The 19,134-nt window shown below is 41.0% G+C and overlaps 1 protein-coding gene across 8 annotated transcripts in view; it reads left to right on the top strand.

Annotated features, from left to right (window-relative positions):
- Positions 1-19,134, top strand: part of MAP2K5 (mitogen-activated protein kinase kinase 5) — a 266,618-nt gene that overhangs the window by 175,597 nt on the left and 71,887 nt on the right. For 5 of the 8 annotated variants that reach the window (XM_044925392.1, XM_006052081.3, XM_044925393.1 and 2 more), the window contains exon 17: positions 3,993-4,022. The exons of the other annotated variants lie outside the window; for them this stretch is intronic. In XM_044925392.1, coding sequence (XP_044781327.1) covers positions 3,993-4,022 — 30 coding nt within the window. The remainder of the gene's footprint in view (positions 1-3,992; positions 4,023-19,134) is intronic. 8 annotated transcript variants of the gene reach the window in all.

Below are 19,134 nucleotides of genomic sequence, written 5' to 3'. Positions count from 1 at the left end.
CCCTCCTGGGAATGAAAAGGATGTTAGAGTCATCTGATGAATTGCTGGCACGTACATGGATCCACATTTTTCAATATACTTTTTTTAACTGGACTTAAGCTGCCTAAATTTAAATGCTTCTTTTGTAAAGATGATAAAAGAGAGCAATGACTTCTGTTGGCTTAGCCCTAATCTGTTTGCTTTGTTGTGATGCTTTTTTTTTTCTTCTTTAACTGTTAACCTATTTATAAATCTAAATCTACATACAAAGGTCATTGGTTGGCTGAACTTAAACCATTTTACTCAGTAAATTTAATTAAGAAAATACAGTGCAACTCATAAGCAAATGAGTTTTTTCCTAGTTTTAAACCAAACCACCCTCTTGAGTGCTGATTGCCTTGCCCGACCCCTGGTGATACAGAAACAGGCAAAATTAAAAAGGACATTAAAGCTTCATTAAATCTGAAACACATTTAGTACAGTGACATATCTGCAGGCCATTTCAGAGAAGATTACATACTCTCTTCTGTAAGTTTCCTAATTTATAATACCTTGACAATAAAAACTGGGGAAATGCAAGTAGATTAATAGACCAGTAGGGGTAAAAGATACAGAATGGCCCCAGGTCTGTCTGTTTCTGAAATAGTCACTCATAGCATATTTGCTTCCTCTTCCCCATAAGGTTTCAGTGTTTATTTTGAGTTTTGACAGCCTCAACCTTATCTGCTGAGAGCCCCTTTCCTTTTTTACCTTCTCCTAATTGGACTTGATAAAAAGATTCTAGGGCCTGGCTGTATATTTCCTTCTGTTTTGTCACAAGGCAAATAGTACAGAACATAAACATTGCAGCTGCATTAAACCTAAAAGGACGGAGACTTACGTGGAAGGCAGTTCCCTCTCCCAGAGCCTTAGAACGACTGCTTTGCCACCCTTACAACACCGCTGCCAGTTTTCACTGACGCAGAACTGGGGTCCTTGGCTTGCTGCCGAACAACCCAGTGGCGACACTGTGAAAGAGGAAATGATTGTTGTGCATCTCTGGTCAAGAACTAGGAACCATTCTCTGCCCTCTCAGATCTCCAAGATGCCTTAGAAACAGTCCTCCCAGGAATGTAGTTGACAAGTAAGACTGAGCTTCCACAGGATATCAGGGAAGTACACACAAGTAGAGCCAGTCCCACGGATGATGAGTTTCCTTATTCAAGCACTGCCACCTGTTCCCAAGCAGGCTGGTGCAGAGGCTCCCAGCTGAATTTTCTCTCTGTTCTCTTGCATGGAGGTCTCTGACAGAGTAAATCAATGACATCAGCCAGCCTTATTACCTTTTATCACTCATGAGAAGGGAGTCAAGTTGATGCATGCACGTGCCTAAGTCAGTCTCACCTCTCCATAGGACAGTGATACCTTAAGAATTTGAGGTTTTGTGTTGAAGTGGGAAAAGTTTACATTTTTCATCGTATCCCATTTTTTTTAAAGCCTTCCATTTATCATTGCTTAGTTCTTTTATCTGCAAGAACCAATGGCCAGTGTTGACACAGTAAGCCAGGTGGACAGAAGTCTTCCATAGGCCCTAATAACATGTTCAGCATATACCAGGGTGAATGGCGCAGCACCTGTGGAAGGACGTCAGATCGAATGTTCTAAATGTTTTCTAGTAGTTGTTAAGCTGTCAGCTTTTTCAGATGAGAGACTCTCCTCTTGCTAGTTTTTTAAGTCCAAATGAAAGAGTGTGCAAAGCTCATAGTCTGCAGATGGGTGTGGTGAGAGGTGACAGCCTTTGGTGAGCTGTCACCAAAGGCTGTCAGTTCAGCACAGAATGGGGCAAATACCTAGCCCACCATTTCTACCACAGAAGACCAGAGTGGCTCCTCCTGAATCAGTGTACACATTCTCATTGGCCAGAAACACACTGTATTTACAAAATGGAAGTCAAATTGATGGTCACTATTGGGTGGGGGTACAGTGGAGGCAGTGGAGAGCTGAGTCGCTTCCCTTCCTAACTAATAGTAATAGCAGTATATAGACAGACATAATCATGCAAAACTGTGAAAAGGAGTTTAACATTCACACTTTTTTTCCTTCACTTTATACTTGAACAGATTAACGACGTCCACCAGATGAAACAATGATAGTATAACTTTATATCTTGAAAATCTGAGAACTTTGAATATATAAGAAATGAATGCAAGGTAACAAAACTTACCAAGTATTCCAAAACATATATATATATATATACATCCAAATGAGTTCTGACCCTTTCCAAGTAGTCACCTTTTGTGGTCATATAAGTTTATTGGTTTTATTGGTCATATAGGTCAATAGGTTTATTCCTATTATGTTGCTGAAGCATGCACTGGTTTTATAACTTTAAAAATTAACCTCAGCACCTTCATGTCTATCCGTATTAAGGAACAAAATATTCTTTGAAGTTGGCTTTGGGTTTTGTTGACTGCTGCTGCTGCTAAGTCACTTCAGTCGTGTCCGACTCTGTGCGACCCCATAGACGGCAGCCCACCAGGCTCCCCCGTCCCTGGGATTCTCCAGGCAAGAACACTGGAGTGGGTTGCCATTTCCTTCTCCAATGCATGAAAGTGAAAAGTGAAAATGAAGTCGCTCAGTCATGTCTGACTCTTAGCGACCCCATGGACTGCAGCCTACTAGGCTCCTCCATCCATGGGATTTTCCAGGCAAGAGTACTGGAGTGGGGTGCCATTGCCTTCTCCATTTGTTGACTAAGGCCATTCAAACCTTAGCCAACAAATAATTTACATGATCAAAAAGCAGAGGGGTATAATTTTAAGTTCAGGATAAGATGCAGTTCTAATAAAATGAAGTCATTCTCCTGTTACTTGAAATGATTCTAAACATAGTTTCTAAAGAGGACTTCAGAAATGTTTGAGCAGTGTCAGTGTCTTTGAAATAAATATGCAACTTCTCAAGATATAGAAAGGTAGTGTAATACATTGGAAAGAATCCTGGATTCGGTTGCAAATCTTGGGGTCAGTCCCCGCACTTATTAACCACGTGGAAATGTCTTCAGTGGGACTCTGGGGTTCTAGTCTGGAAAATGGATTGATGTTTCTTGGATCCATTCCAGCTTCAAAGTTCCCTGTTGTAGCAATTCTACTCTTGAATAGTTACAAATACATATAAAGGATTTTGAGCTTGAAGATGGGCCACATTATGAAGTTGCAAAATTTAGCCACTATTTTCTTTAAATAAAATAGTACAGTCTTATACTATAGTCTTACAGTATGTTTGGTAAATTTGATCTTATCACTGTGTATTAATCCTGTTCCTGGTTGAATCATTTTGTTTCCACAGGTGAGAATTCAAAGACCAAAGTTAAGTGAGTGGTGTAGAAACACATAGCAGTTTACAAATCAAGCAAAATTGGAAGCTCTAAGGATTCATTTTCCAAATTTCAGACCTATTGTTCCAGCTCCACGATGAACGATTGAAATGCCATTTTCCCACTAGTAATAGCTCTTTCCTTTTAACTATGAATGGATGGGGGGAAAAATGAAAATAGTGGCAAAATTTCCTGTTTCATATGGCCCATCCCCATTTCCTACAACTCTTTATAATTCGTATAAATGAAAATTCTACAGAACAGTCGGCTCGGATCAATTAAATGTTCCCATTTTTACAAGAGAAAAAAACCAACAGTCTCCTATGATTTTACATCTCTGTCTAGAAGAAGCTGTTGTACACTTGTAAATATGAATAATGCCTGTGCAGCTCAGAATATTCCTAAGAGAAATGACGATAAAGATAGTGTTTAGTTGTTAAAATTAGAATATTTTATCAGGGAATACAGCGTTGTCCAATGTAAATGTTCATTCTAAATACAACTCTCAATGTAATTACAACAATAATTTAGTTTGTGCGTTTGAGGTTGTGAGCTTTTTATATTTGCTGAATACAGTTCTGAAATTTAGTACTTGTCTGTCTTAAGGAGATCTGCCCTGCATGCAAATCTATAACTAGACAAATATTATTTCCTTTCCCAGCTTGCTCTTGGGAGGTTTCCATATCCTCAGGTAAGATTGTTCATTACTGCCGTTTGCCACTGTGACATTCATTCCTATGTATGAAGGTACAGGGAGCAATTGTGAACATTTGAGCCACATACAAATAAATCTGTCCTGTTAAATTGAAAAGTGATATCTTAAAGGAGTCATTTAGAAGTCTCTATTGATTTTTGATTTTTTTTAAACTCCAGGTTTTTTCCCTCTTTGTTAAAGGTTGGAAGCCGTCATCGGGCTCTTCCTTTGTGTCCGCTGGTGATGTTTTCCTCATCCCAGCCCAGCCCCATGTGCTCATACAGAGGTTGGAAGAGAGGCCCAGCCTTTTCTTGATACAGTGTTTGAGTTTTTGGATTCGGTTAGTTATTTGAATTAAAGGATGGAGATGAAGGGTGAAAATATCTAATCTAGGTCATTATTTTTGCTAAGCAAAATAGGTGGACCCCCACTTTTACATGGATATGATTTTGAGCGTTTTTGTTTTTTTTAATTTGCCCTTTCTATTTACATTTCTAAGAAAATAAACTATCCGTTATGTTACCATTGCTGATGATAATCTCTGTGGTAATTTCTTTAAGATTTTTATTGTAGAAGGGTGTTAGCACTTCAAATGTTAAGCTTTCTGTGGTTTGAAAATTGTTCCCCAGTGTGTGGGGAGAAAGAAGTGAACTGTCTAGAGGGATGAAAAATGAATCGTTTGACTGTTTTCCTCTGGTTGATGCTCACTGTTTTTCTGGCATCTTGGTCTGTACAGGCCAAAGTGCCTGGAGGGATGTCTGATTTAAAGGTGGTGTTGGTCTCTGCTCTTTAAGCATCTATTAACTTGCTATTATTATGCAAATAAGTGTTGTATTACACATACTAATTTATGCATGGTTAGATTATGCAGATGCATCACAAACATGGTTATTGAATAATAGGATGGGGCTCATTCTCTCTCCCATCTTTATAAGCAGTTTTAAACAAATTCTCCTGATACCCATGTGAACATTTAAAGCCCCTTCATACACTGAAACGTCTCTTCTGTATCTTTTTTCTTTTACGGTTAAAGCCATCAGATAAATAGAGGAGAAATTGTCCAAGTTGTTAGGTTCAAGAGTGTCAGTCTCACTTTTCAAATGTGTAGGATTATTTGTTTAAACATAATCTTTTCCTTAAAGAGAAGCTCTGAAATGTAATCACTTGGCATGCATGCTCGAATTCAGTGACATTTTAGTGTATACAGCCTTGCTGCTTAGCTCTAGGTAGCCCATCAAATTAAAATCACATTTTCAGGATTTATAGCTCATTAGAATATTTATCTTGGTAAGCCTCTTATTCTGTCAGTAATTTTTAAACAATTCACTGTTTGGCCAATTTATGCAGTCCCCTCATTTTGTAAATGAAAAGGCACTATACAACTTAACCTCTCAAACAAGTCTTGGTAGAAAGCTCATAAGCCACCTAGAAAAAAATACCAAAGTTTGAGAATATAGCTGTATTCTTGAGATTCCTAATGCCTAGAGTATTTAATCAGTGAAATTTGGTAAGTGAGACGTCTAAGAAACGATTGCCTTTGCATTTGACAAATGAAGCTTTGGAAGACTGGTCAAATTTGGGCAGAGGCTGTCTACCTTCCCAGTATTGAATGTTTTCGGGACTGTGTTAAGTGTGTGTTTACTGCATCAGTCAAGTGGAAGTGGAAAACTCAAATGTGCTGCACTCCCTAGTTAGCAATCACTGTTACGCCAGAGTGAGGGGAAAACTGTTATTTCTTGGGTCATGATAGAGTATTGTCACCAAACTGGGGCTTTGAAATAATAGAAGTAGCTTTTGATGCCATCAGGTCTGTTTCTCAGGTCTCACAAACAGAAGTTTGTGCACTTCATTGTTGGCATCAGTAATGACTTTTGATGGACTTGGCATTTATTTTACAGGCTTTGTACTATATACTGAGGATTGGGAAAGGATACTTTATAAATTCCTTTTCTACCCTTACCTTTTGCCTTCAGATAAAACACATGAAGAAAAATAAACATTTTTATAGTATCTCAGGGACTGGATTATGAAACAATACCTTCTGTTTGGCCCATATTATCTCATTTGAACCCTGAGCCACTCACAAGCTGGGCAGACAGGATAGCTGATTTGCTCACTGTTGTACTGTAGCCGGTTTGAGGCCATTGAATCTCGAGGATAATGGGCAGGAGTGACTCACAAACTCTCAAGATTGGAAAGGGATCTCAGACAACATCGAATCAGACCTCTCATAATATCTCTGAAAAGCAAACAGTTGAACACGTCTAGTGATAGGAGACAGAGATAGGAGACAGACAGTTTACAGAGCAGCCCTAGAGTCACATCTTGATTTACCAGGCTTAAGGACTACCTCGTCTCAACTGTTACCCACTAGTCTGCTCCTTGAACACAGGTAAGATTTTCACATACCCTTAAGGTCTCAAAGTTTTGCATCCCTTCTGTCCCCAGGGATGGTGCTGAGTCACATCAGGGCACCAGATCTCAGCTCTCCTCACTAGTGGGAAGCTGAGGAGACTGGCCTCTTTGAAAGAGCTCTAGACCAGGAGCCAGAAGATTAGGGTTAGAACCCAGCTCTGGGATTTCTCTGGTGGTGTAGTCATTAAGAATCCATCTGCCAATGCAGAGGACACAGGTTAGACCCCTGCCCTGGGAAGATTGCACATACCATAGAGCAACTTAGCCCCTGCACCAAAACTACTGAGCCAGAACCCAAGAGCCTCAACTACTGAGTCCTTGTGTGTGGCTACTCAATGTGCCTAGAGCCCATGCTCCGAAACCAAAGAAGCCACCATGATGAGAAGCTTGTGCACCACAACAGAGAGTAACCCCCACTCTCTACAACTAGAGAAAGCCCACTCAGAGCAGCAAAGACCCAGAGTAGCCAAAAAATAAAATAAAAGAAAGAAATCTTTAAAAAATGAACCCAGCTCTACCATAAGCTTCAGTCACCACAGGCCTTAATTCTTGCTTTGTAACTCTTGGAGGCCTGTTTCCTCATCTCTAAAATGAGCCTGTCTGATTAGACGCATGCAGAGCAGATGAGATTATGGATATGAAACCACTTGGGAAAGTACAGAGGGCCACCCTACTGGCCCTGATGTGGGACTGTAGCACAAAAGAGAACTTATAATCGTCAACCAAAGGTTACAAGAGGATGTGTACGCAACCTGCCAGCTGCAGCTGGAGCAGAGCCTAAAATGAGCAGAAGGGAAGGAGGGGAGGAGAGGCCAGCTTCCAGACTCATCCTTCCCCCAGCCCAGCGTCAGCGCCGCTGACAGCATCGTTAGCAGCGTCTCCTCCTGCCGGTGACGCGGAGTGTACCCGGTGGGGATGCAGATGCGGGAGGGGTGCTGGGAAGATAGCCGGAAGAGTCAGTGGCCTGGGAACCACATGAAGGTTACAGGGCTGGATTTTCGTTGAAATAATCATTCTCCAGGAAACTTTATTGTTTGGGGGGTTGGTTTTTATTTGTTATTTGAAAGCACTATCTATTTTAGTTTCCCTTAGGCCTTAAAGTTGTGTAGCCTCATTGGCATGCAGTTTAGGGCTCTATGGGATAAAAGGCTAGGAGTCGTTATAGTTACCCAGTCTTATCACTACAGTTTATAGTAGGAGGAACAATGACGTCGGAACCACTAGCACCTTTCCGACATTGAGCCCCAGAGCACTCGCTGTTATGTGACTCAGGCTATACATCCCACCTGCAGGAACTGTTATTTCCAACCTCCAGGTGAGCAGGCTGAGTCTCCGGGGCTCCAAGGCGTCTTGCCTTGGGGATGAATTGGTACGGTGAGAGCCAAGACTCGCAGGTGACTAAACGAGATGACTGGATCTGTGAACTCTGATTTTGGTTGACTGTTCAAACCACTGCCCTTCTTCCCTCTCAGCCCCACCAAGCCCTTCTCCTCGCTCACCTTCTCTGCCCTCGGCAGGCCTTCTGTGTAGATGAGAAGGGTTGTCCCATGGAAGATGATGGCAAAACCATTCCCCTGGAGCCTCCTTGCTTTTCTCACGATGTGTTAGCAGAGTAACGGGGTTCTGGAGGCCTTGGAGCTCTCACTGACCCCAGTGCCGTTCAACTCTGGGTGCCTGTGAAGCATATTCTGCAATAGCATAATGAAAAATCATGGTTTTAAACATCTGGTAAAGAAATAGTATCTCAATTTCTTGAACAGTTTAGCTGTAATACTCTTTGGGAACAATGGGTGGGAGCTGTGTGTAGTTAATCGTGTACATCCAAATCCAATTGACTTAAAAAACACAATGGTGGGCAATGGTTGGTTTAATGACACCGTAATCTAGGGGAAACCAAAGAGATTGCCTGCTAAAAATTGTTGTCCTTCATTCAAACTTTACAACCAGTGCCCTGCATTAGGGCAATAGTAAATCCATTAAGGAGACTTCTCAAGGGTTATGTCGGCTCTGACATTTGAAAATTTGGTAAGCAAGATGCCATGGGAAAGTGAAGATAATATGGATACACATGTGTTTAAGGTACTTTTGCATGTATAAAAATGTACTTCTTTTGGCTACATTTCCTGATCTTGGTTAATAAATTACATCAAAATGACCTGAAGTTAAAAAAAGGAAAAAAAATCTGAGCAAATAGTGCCCCTGGTATTGTAAAGCTTTGAGTGTTTTCACACCCCATTAATTTATTACTCCTCTTTCTTCATCTTTAAATTTCATTTTTTTTTTTTTTTTCAAAAATTCCGACTCCCCGCTGCTGCAGTGATTTTCATCTTGTTGTTAATTTTCCCTGCTCCATATGGAGCTCCAGACATTTCACCTGGAGGCTGTACTAGATTTTGCTGTAGTGATCGTACTTCCGGAGGCCAAAACTGTCATTTAGGGTTCCTGGTGCATCTGTCTGCGCCAGGCTTTTCACTGGCATGGGAGAGTGTGAATAACAAATTGGATGCACCTGAGATTCAGATGATTAGTGTGTTTTGTGAATCTCTACGACTTGTAAGCAGATAGCTCTGGGGGTGGTGGGGAGGGCTGAACATCAACTGTGGGTGAATCTGTACTCACACCTTACATTTGGGGCTTTTCAAGGGAAGTGCAAACATCCTAGGCAGCCTGAGTGCAGAGAGAGTAACAAATATTTCATCCTGCCTTGTCATTGATTAGAAAAGAGCCTTTAATTTCATTTCACCCCATGTTGTGATTAATTTGCATTCTTTGTCAGAAGTTAATGGAGTTTTTTATGGTTCACTCTGAAATCCTTGAAGACATCAGACTTGATCTGATGTTTATACAACCGCCAGCGGAATTTTTTCGTTTGATTGATGGCAAGCTTGATGTTATTCCAAACGGCTTTTTAAGCTGTTTTTAAGAATTATTTGAATAAAATTCAAGCAAGATATTGTTGTAACGATCAAGATTATCTGTTAAAAATCTGTTTCAAATAAAGAAGATGATAAGTAGTAAAAAGGATCAAAAACATGAGATATAGTAGTACATGGTGATGTTATTTGTTAAAATACATAAGAATGGCATTCAAATAAAATATTGCAGTATGTAGAGATCACTTTTATTGAAAAAAAATACCATCATCTGGCCAAATAGAATAATTAAGGCCAAGGTAGAAGGAATGTCTGCATCTTTGGGATTAAAAATCTTTACAAGTGGCGATTCTCATTTATTCTGCCACCTTTTGCCACCAATGTACAGAGTAGAGATCTACTGTTCTTAACTCAGGGAGACAGGGTCTGTCAGGCCTGTTAGCTGAACAAAATGATGACATATTACTTGTCTCAATAAAGAGGCATTCTTAAATCCCAATACAAGTTAAACATAAGTGGATAAGAGGAGTTAAGTGACAGATATGTATTCTTAATAGTATAATGACTGGCCTTTTTCACAAGATAGCACAGAAATGAAAATATCGTGTTCTTAAAAAGCAAAAACACCCCACTTGTTCATGGGTTAGAGGAAGGTGTGTTCACCCCTTGTACACTGTATATCAAAGTATGAAGGAAGCTATGGCGGCGTGTGCTCAGAACCCCCTGCTGCTGACCGAGGAAATATGTTTTGCAAATGCTTTTTGATTACTAATACCATTTGTTTGATTGGGGGACTGCCTTGCTTCAGCAGGTTCTGGCTTTGCTGTGACTGCTGCTAGTGAGACTTACTCATAGGTCAGAAAGCTACTTATCTGAGCACTTTCACTTAAAACAGATTAATTTATTTGCTGTATCTGAAAGTTTGCTAAGTAATTGGGTGGTTTTAATGGAAGTTACTGCTTTCTGATCCTTGTATTAACATGATCTAAGGTCCTTTTTATTATACGCAATCCATATTATTGACCACAGTTGCCCTGTTTTCATTTAAATGTAAGCAGCTTGTCAAGTAGAAAATATTTTGTTTAACTTGGCTTGGAAACCTGCTATTTTAATATGTGTACGTTTTTTTTTTTCAATTGACAGACTGTCTTTTAAACATATGTTTATTTTGTAGTAATAAATTGTGTTCTGAATAGAATATTTTTCTCATAATAAAGTAAAAATATATGTTCTTAAAACTATTTTAAAATAGTAAACGTTTTTCAAAAGTTAATGTCAAAATACAAGAGTTTTTACTCCTAATTTTATTCATGTTTTAAATTTCTTTGAGTATATTACTACTGATCCTAACTTTGATAATTTCATGTTGTTTTATATTTATTGTTATATTCACACTATTGCTATCACTATCTTATATATGTATTAATATACTGATTACATCTAGACCAACCTAATACTGCAAAATTAAACCTAAAAAGCTTGCCTTTTTTGAAAAGAGGTGTTCAGAATCTATCCTTTGTTGCATGAACTTTTTGAATTTGAACGTAAAGGATTTTAGTAAATTGTAAGTATCCAGTTTTTTCTGTGATATCTCTAGTCAAAGAGAAAAGTAGCAGAGGGTAATTACCCCAACTTCAAATTATAACCTTTAATTGGCAAGAGTCCAAAAGAGTGATATGTGTGCAGTTTTATTTTTTCAAACAGATTTCTAGCTTACATGTTTTAATTCATTGTTTATTTTCACCCTCACTGTTTAGGATACAGACATTTAAAATATACTGACATTTGAAGCCATAAAATCAGATTTTATGTTCCATAAAATGCAGAGGTGAAATTTAAGTGATATGAAGATGTTTGCTGATGCACATTTGCTTCTTCCCAGGAATTTTTAAATTGCCTCTGTCAAATTTTTCTCCCAATGCCTATTTCATACTTATAAAGATATTTCATAATTTTATTTGCTTAGCCTATCCTGAAGACGGGAGGTGGGTTCCCAGTATATCTTTAAGATAGAGCAGAAATGGAAGAGAAATCATCCCCCAAATGTGGGTAGCTTAGAAATGTGAAACTTTCAAGATACATTACTTGTTAATACCTCAGCTAGGTTAGTGATTCCTGTCTTTGTTTTTTTTTTAAGGCACTAACCCAGTGTTGGTTTGTTTCTATAGCACCTACTAAACTATTTTATGACATACATTTCAGTTTACTTGAACACGTATTTGTCACTGAGCATCTACTCTGTCCAGGCACTGTGCTGAGCACTGGGAGTACAGAAATGAAATACGTTGTCCCTGCTATCAAAGCATCTAATGCAGTGGGCAGGAAAAACATAAATAGATGGCAGTTGATATAAAAGGAACCCTACAGGAGATGGTGTGCTCCAGCCTAACGAGTCAGAGGTCAGCTCACTTGAGGAAGCCATGGCTTCACAGGGTGGATGATGCTTGAGCTGAGGCTCTAAGGCTGCTGCTGCTAAGTCGCTTCAGTCGTGTCCGACTCTGTGCGACCCCATGGACTGCAGCCTACCAGGCTTCTCTGTCCATGGGATTCTCCAGGCAAGAACACTGGAGTGGGTTGCCATTTCCTTCTCCAGTGTATGAAAGTGGAAAGTGAAAGTGAAGTCGCTCAGTCGTGTCTGACTCTTAGCAACCCCATGGACTGTGGCCCACCAGGCTCTTCCATCCATGGGATTTTCCGGGCAACAGTACTGGAGTGGGGTGCTATTGCCTTCTCCCGAGGCTCTAAGGCTAGAAGGATGAAAAAGAACTCCAGGCATCCTAGTCAAGAGAGTCATTTTCTCTACCCTTAAGATAAAGGTCTGACGCAGCGTGTTGTACTTGGTTTCCTTGCAGTACTTCAGCTCACTAAGTTCACTGCTGCTGCTATTCCTTTTATCTCCCTCTTAGTTTGGGAATTTCCTTAGATGACCTCTAAAGCAACACAAGGAGGGAAAGAAGTAAGAAGGGGAGGGAAGAATGCAAGAGGAGAGAGGTACTGTATCAGGATGGAGCCAGCACATGTGGCAGATCCAGATCATGAACTTGGGCTTGAGAATTTCATGACTCCCTTTGAGATGACTGAGAACCAATCTGAGGTCAGAAATCATTACATTTTTAAAATTTTTACTCATTTATTTTGAATTTTTTGACTGTGCTGGGTCTTCATTGCTGGGTGAGGGTGTCCTTTAGTTGCAGGGAGTAGGGGCTACTCTTTGTTGTGGTACATGGGTTTCTTCTTGCAGGGGCTTCTCTTATTACAGAGCACAGGCTTCAGTAGTTGCTGCACGCAGGTTTGGTAGTTATGGCTCAAGGGCTCTAGAGCGTGGGCTCAGTAGTTATGGCGCACGGGCTTCCGTTTCTCTGAGGCATGTGGAATCTTCCTGGATGAGGGATCGAACCCATGTCCCCTGCATTAGCAGGCAGGTTCTTAATCACTGGACTCCAGGTAAATCTAGAAATCATTGCATTTTAAGGTTTCTACCCCTAAGGTCCAGACTTCCCAGGTGGTGCTAGTGGTAAAGAATCTGCCTGCCAATGCAGGAGACACAAGAGATGTAGGTTCAGTCCCTGGGTCAGGAAGATACCCTGGAAGAGGGCATGGCAACCCACTCCAGTATTCTTGCCTGGGAAATCCCATAGACAGAGAAGCCTGGTGGGCTATAGTCCCTGGAGTCACATGACTGAGCACTTAGCCTAAAGTCAGTTGGCACATGCCTCTAAGGGGTTCTCTGCCACCCTTTATGAATTTGACTTGGCTAGACTGCTGGGGAGTTTGGGGGGTTGTCATGATCAAATGACCTAATACCTAAGAGAGCCCTTTGAAAAATATAAGTTGGTAAACAAGAGCAAGGTAATATTAGTATTATTTATATTTTCAGAAAGTACTTTAGGGATTTACCCACGTAGCTCTGAAAATATATGACCATGTCTCATTCCAGGTAGGACTAAAATGAATTACTTTTCTGATCCCATAAGAGCTTTCCTTTACAGTCTTTCTTTTTTCAGTTATAATCTATCATTAACAATCTGTCATTAATATATAGAATTATATGCAGAATATAGTAATTTTTAATTCAATAACTGGGGACCATTATTCTTCTACAATTTTTAAATAAGCAGTTTAGCCCAGAAATAGAATTGAAGCTTGAAGTAGAGAATTTGGTGCCCAGTCTGGCTTTTATGAGTGACGTCACTGCCTTCTTTCCCTCTGAGGCTTGTGGTCTAGAAAGCCGGTCATTTTTTCCCCCTTTGGTTTCATTGGTGCTACCTAATGGTAGCATAGAATTGCAGGATGTGAGGCGATCTTACAATGGTCTAGTCCAACTCATTTACTTTATAGAGGAGGACATGGGGGTCCATAGCTGTTAAATGACTCACTGATGATTACCAGATATTTGGCAACAGAATCAGACTATCTCCCACTCTGGAGGGCTGGGGTGCAGGGAGAAAGTGAGAAAAGGCACCCAGGGTCTTTGAGCCCAAATGGCTATCCTTATTTTACACACCCATCCACTCAGGTACTGCCTCCAACAGGCGTGTCTTCAGAGATGGAAATTACTGTCCTAGGATGCTCCATACCTGCTAGGTAATTGCTGATGGATACGGATCCCTGGAGGGAAAGTGGTCCTCAACAGCAGTAGTAACAGCAGCAACAATGGGCAAAGACATCAGCTTTTATTGTACTCCAGTGTTTTATTTAACAACATTCAGTATAGAAAACTTAGGTAGATTTGGAGCGAGGGGCTCATTGGCATCCAAGTTAAAAGGGGGGCAGACCTGGCCAAGCTTTGTTTGAGTACAGATTACTTTTCACATGTTTAACAGTTCTGGATTAATGCCTGGGGGCTTGGGAATTCTTCCTCAACTGAAATGTTAGTGATGCTCAGAACCCAACCCTCTTTACTGCCAATGAAACAGACAAGCTAAGTTCATTAAAAAATCAATGAGTTGCCTAAAAGGAGCAAAGAGCTGGTTCGATTTAAGCCTGGAGATTGCCCAGGACACACCAGGTGGAAAGAAGGGTCACAGTGACTGCGAGAAGCTAAGAGAGGAGGCAGTTGTCTGTTTATGCACAGAGCCAAGGTATCGAGGGAACCTAAGGCAACCAATTAGAACCAAGTGTGGCCTCTTATGCTATACACTGTCAGGGTCTATAGGTGGTGACCACCATGTAGAGAGGGCAAGGAAGGCTGGGGAATGTGACAGTCTTATGAGGAAGGAAGCTCAGATGAGGAGAGAAAGACCAAAGATGGTAATGGAACTTGTTTTATTTCCTGTTTAGAAGTTTCAGAGAGCATCATTCTGGGCGTGAGGAGACCTTGACTAGTTTGGTAAAATACAGTAAACAAAAGAACGTTCCCATCCAAAGGACTCCCTACAGCCCCTGCTCTTTGGACAGCCCTGTACCTCCTTGGTAGCCAACTGGAAATGTTCAGTGACTCAGAGCAGAGGTGACCGGGGCACAGCAAGCGACACACCCAGCGAATAACAAATTAAATCGTTGTCAGTATATGGTCTCTGCCCAGTGGCTCATACAACATTTGGCAAACAAGGACTGAAAAATGCTGGGCTAGATACATCTGTGGTCTCCTTTCATTTTTTTATTTTTTTTTATCACACTACATGACATGCTGGACCTTACTTCCCCAGCCAGGGATCGAACCCATGTCCTCTGCATTAGAAGCACAGAGTCTTACCTTAACCACTGGACCACCAGGGAAGTCCCTGCTTTCATCTTGTATGAGCAGTTTCCTCCTCTTTTCCACACCTTCAGCCACCTTTCTCATCCCCATCTCCTAAATCCTCTCTTAAAATTTATTGAAACTTTATTTTGCCTATATCAAAATATGAGAGGTGTGAACCAAAACTCTGAAACAGAAGTCAAGCTTTCTTTAGTTCATTCTAAATCTATGACTTCTTCTCTTTAAATCTATTTTGAATTTACAGTCACGCCAATAAGGTATTCGTTAATTAACATGGTTATGTGTGACTGTATTTCAAGGTTTTCTTTTCTTTCCTAATCCTGTAAGAACCACATATTGGCTGCAATTACAGCTTATCTCAGAATCTCAGCAGACCAAACCATGTTGTCAGATATATCATGTTTGTTTGGGTTTTTTGTTTGTTTGTTTGTTTAAGGAGCAATATGTGGAGTCTTAGCTCACAAAGAAAACCTTCCTTGCAATGCCTGAAAACATGACTTGTTGTGGGCCTCATGGGGAAGCTGTCTTAGAGATTTACAGCATCCTAAATCCATCGAACTATATTTCATACAAATATTCAGTGACATACAGAGGTGAGTGCACCCTGAGCTTAAGTCTCATCTCTGCCGCTAAGTTTCAGGGAACTTAAAAAGTCCCTTTGTTTTTGTGGACCAGCAAGTACATATCTTACCCATCATCTGGGTCCTAGAGTCTCGTAAAGTGACTGGCAGTAAGATCTTCATACACATATATGAATTGATAATTCAGTCTAATTTTACTTTTTTACATGTTGGCATAGCATGTTTTAGAATCAGAAGAAACTAAGAATCAGTTCACATACTTAGGCTTTAAATTAATAATTTCATCACCTTCCATTGTCCATACTTCCACTCTGCCCTGCCAGCATCAATACCTGAAGAATAAAGCCTTCCAAGGAGACTTGATAGTTGTCTTCAGATATTTGAGGATTCTCTGTAAAAAAGGATGTGGATTTGCAATGTTAGGAGGATAGAACTGGAATAGGAGGTAGGATGGGCAGTCAGAAAATGCGCAGACTCCCCATTACTGTACGTATTCAAACAGAAACCCGATCAGCTGGGGTGTAATGATGGAGGGATTCAAGAGTCAGATGGGGTGGAAGCTGGGTCAGATTAAAGAACCTTTTGGGTGGCTTTCAGACACCAAGTCTATGAGTCTCCTTCAGCCAAATGAAAGACTGATGCATTTTCTATCAGTTACAAGGGAAAGACCACAGGTAGAAACTTCATCAGACTTGTCTAGATGCTGTAATTGGTTTAATCATCTGCTCATTTTGACTCTCAAATACTCTGTCAGTATGAAACAGATAAGAAATCGAAGAGTACAAGAAAGAAGTAATTTTTTTCCAGCCCAAAACTTATACATTTCTCTGTTTCTCTCCATTGAGCCGACTATGTGATATGGCTATCAAAAATGTGAATACCCTTGTAGCCTCTGTGAGATTCTACCAAGTACAGTGTCCAGAATCAGGTGATCTAAGCCAGTGCAAGACATAGGCATTGCACTTTATGAGGAATGTGCCTGTACAGCACCACATTCAGAGAAAGGTAGCTTCAATGGAGAATGTGAAATCATGCTGGGGTGATTCTTCCAGAAGTTTCTGGTTCAGGTCACAGAAAACCCAACTCAAAGTTGCCTCCATCACAGGGGAAATTTATTGAAATACATGACCGAAAAGCTAAGTATTGCTGGTTTTAGGTAGAACCTTATCCAGTAGTTCACTTTGGGCTCTGACCTTAGTAGGCTTCTCCCTTCACAGACCAAGAATGACTATAGAGCTTCTGAGGTGACCTGATTCTCAGTTTAGACGGGAAGAGCAGGTCTTTTTCCCCTCAAGCAGCCAGAGGCAGTAGGTTTCAGTTTGATTGGACCAGTTTAACTCCCTGAACTCGGGGCGTGTAGGCGATGCCGACTGGGCTACATGCCCCACCTCTAAAGCTGGGGTTGAAGTCATCTTCCCATGAAGCTCATGGGTTACTTAGAGACAAGGGGATGTTTGTTAGCATGCCATTACTAATGGAAGGGAGAAGGATAGAGGCCAGCCAAACATAGCAAATGACCCTAGGAAGAAAATGGGATGTTTGTTGAGGAAAGAAAACATTGTTAAGACATGACAGCCGTTTTGAAATATGTGAAGAGCTGTCTTTAGACTTAATCACTGCAGCTCCAGACCATGATCCTATCTTATAGGAAGACATATTTGAACTCAGAATAAGAACAAATTTCCTAGCAATTCAAGCTACCCAAGATAGAATCATTGGAATCCTAGCACTGGAAGTCTTCAAGCAAAGACAGGATGGCTCTCTGTCAGAAAAATTATAAAGCTAATTTCTGTGTGAAACAAGGAATTAGACTAGGTGACCTCTAACATCGTTCTGGATTCTGTGACATGTGGAGGATTTAACCTAATAGAGATGCATCCTAATGAAAAACCCTTTCAGATATTTTGCCACACTAACGAAGATCATGGCATCTGGTCCCATCACTTCATGGGAAATAGATGGGCAAACAGTGGAAACAGTGTCAGACTTTATTTTTTGGGGCTCTAAAATCACTGCAGATGGTGACTGCAGCCATGAAATTAAAAGACGCTTACTCCTTGGAAGAAAAGTTATGACCAACCTAGATAGCATATTCAAAAGCAGAGACATTACTTTGCCAACAAAGGTCCATCTAGTCAAGGCTATGGTTTTTCCAGTAGTCATGTATGGATGTGAGAGTTGGACTATTAAGAAAGCTGAGCGCCGAAGAATTGATGCCTTTGAACTGTGGTGTTGGAGAAGACTCTTGAGAGTCCCTTGGACTGCAAGGAGATCCAACCAGTCCATCCTAAAGGAGATCAGTCCCGGGGGTTCATTGGAAGGAATGATGTTGAAGCCAAAACTCCAATAGTGTGGCCACCTGATGCGAAGAGCTGACTCCTTAGAAAAGACCCGGATGCTAGGAAAGATTGAGGGCGGGAGAAGAAGGAAATGACAGAGGGTGAGATGGTTGGATGGCATCACCGACTCAATGTACATGAGATTGGGTAAACTCCGGGAGTTGGTGATGGACAGGGAGGCCTGGCGTGCTGTGGTTCATGGGGTTGCAAAGAGTCAGACATGACTGAGCGACTGAACTGAACTGATAGCAGATTTATTTGACCATAAAAAGTAGAATGGTCAACAGGCTTTTCTCAGAAAAAGCAACACCTCCTCCTTCCCCTCCCCCTCCCCGACACACAGAGAACAGATATTCTTAAACTAAGACCACACCTTTTTTTGTAGTAAAGAAAACAGTTTGATGTAGCAAACATCTCAGATCTTCTTTGAAACGGAAGTACTCAATGGACTCCTCGGCCAGACCTTGTACTGTGAGGGAAAAAGTTGGTTTTTGCAGCTCACATTTGTCATGTTGAATTGTGATTCTCAGCTCCTGCTTTTCTCACAGAATTTAGGTCTGAATATTGAAATTCTCATTTATTTGCCCAGGAAATGATTGACTCTGGCTCCTGCACCCCTGGGTAGGGGAGGACATGAGCTGTGTCAGTTTTAAATACACAAGGGATAAAAGAGCACAGGCCGTCAGGTCCTTTTCTTCCTACTCACTGACCGGCAGACCCGGCACGTGAATAATAGCTACGCCGCACCTTGGTGCTCCAGCTGTTGTGTGTCATGTGGAAATGCGTTGTCCTTGATGCTCGGGACGCAGTAAGAGCCAAGTGATCTAATTTATGGCTGTGATGATGTTCTGCCTGGTCCCATCTGAGCTCTGCCCTCCTCTAGGCACCTTAGAGCCTTTCTGTCAGCCCCAACTGTTTGTCAAATTCAGGGATATCTATTTTGAACTTTTCAAAACTGATCACTCCAGAATGCAGCACCCTGGCCCAAGTTCGGGGTGTGAGGCAGGGAGAACGTGCCAGTGAGTGGATCTTAGGACACGGGGATCACAGTGACCTCTTATACTTTTCTGAGTGACCCCTCACTGAGTCCTCTTATCACTCATGTTTAAGTCATTTATTTGTGTTTAAATAAGTGATATAACTTATTTTTTGTTTTTGTTTTGTTTTGTCCTAACAAGCTATGCTGATAGATTCACAGGC

The sequence above is a fragment of the Bubalus bubalis genome, chromosome 11, assembly GCF_019923935.1.
Source record: "Bubalus bubalis isolate 160015118507 breed Murrah chromosome 11, NDDB_SH_1, whole genome shotgun sequence".
Classification (NCBI taxonomy): Eukaryota; Metazoa; Chordata; class Mammalia; order Artiodactyla; family Bovidae; genus Bubalus; species Bubalus bubalis.
Note: the sequence above shows the minus strand (reverse complement) of the source record. Positions and strands in the feature narration are given on the sequence as shown.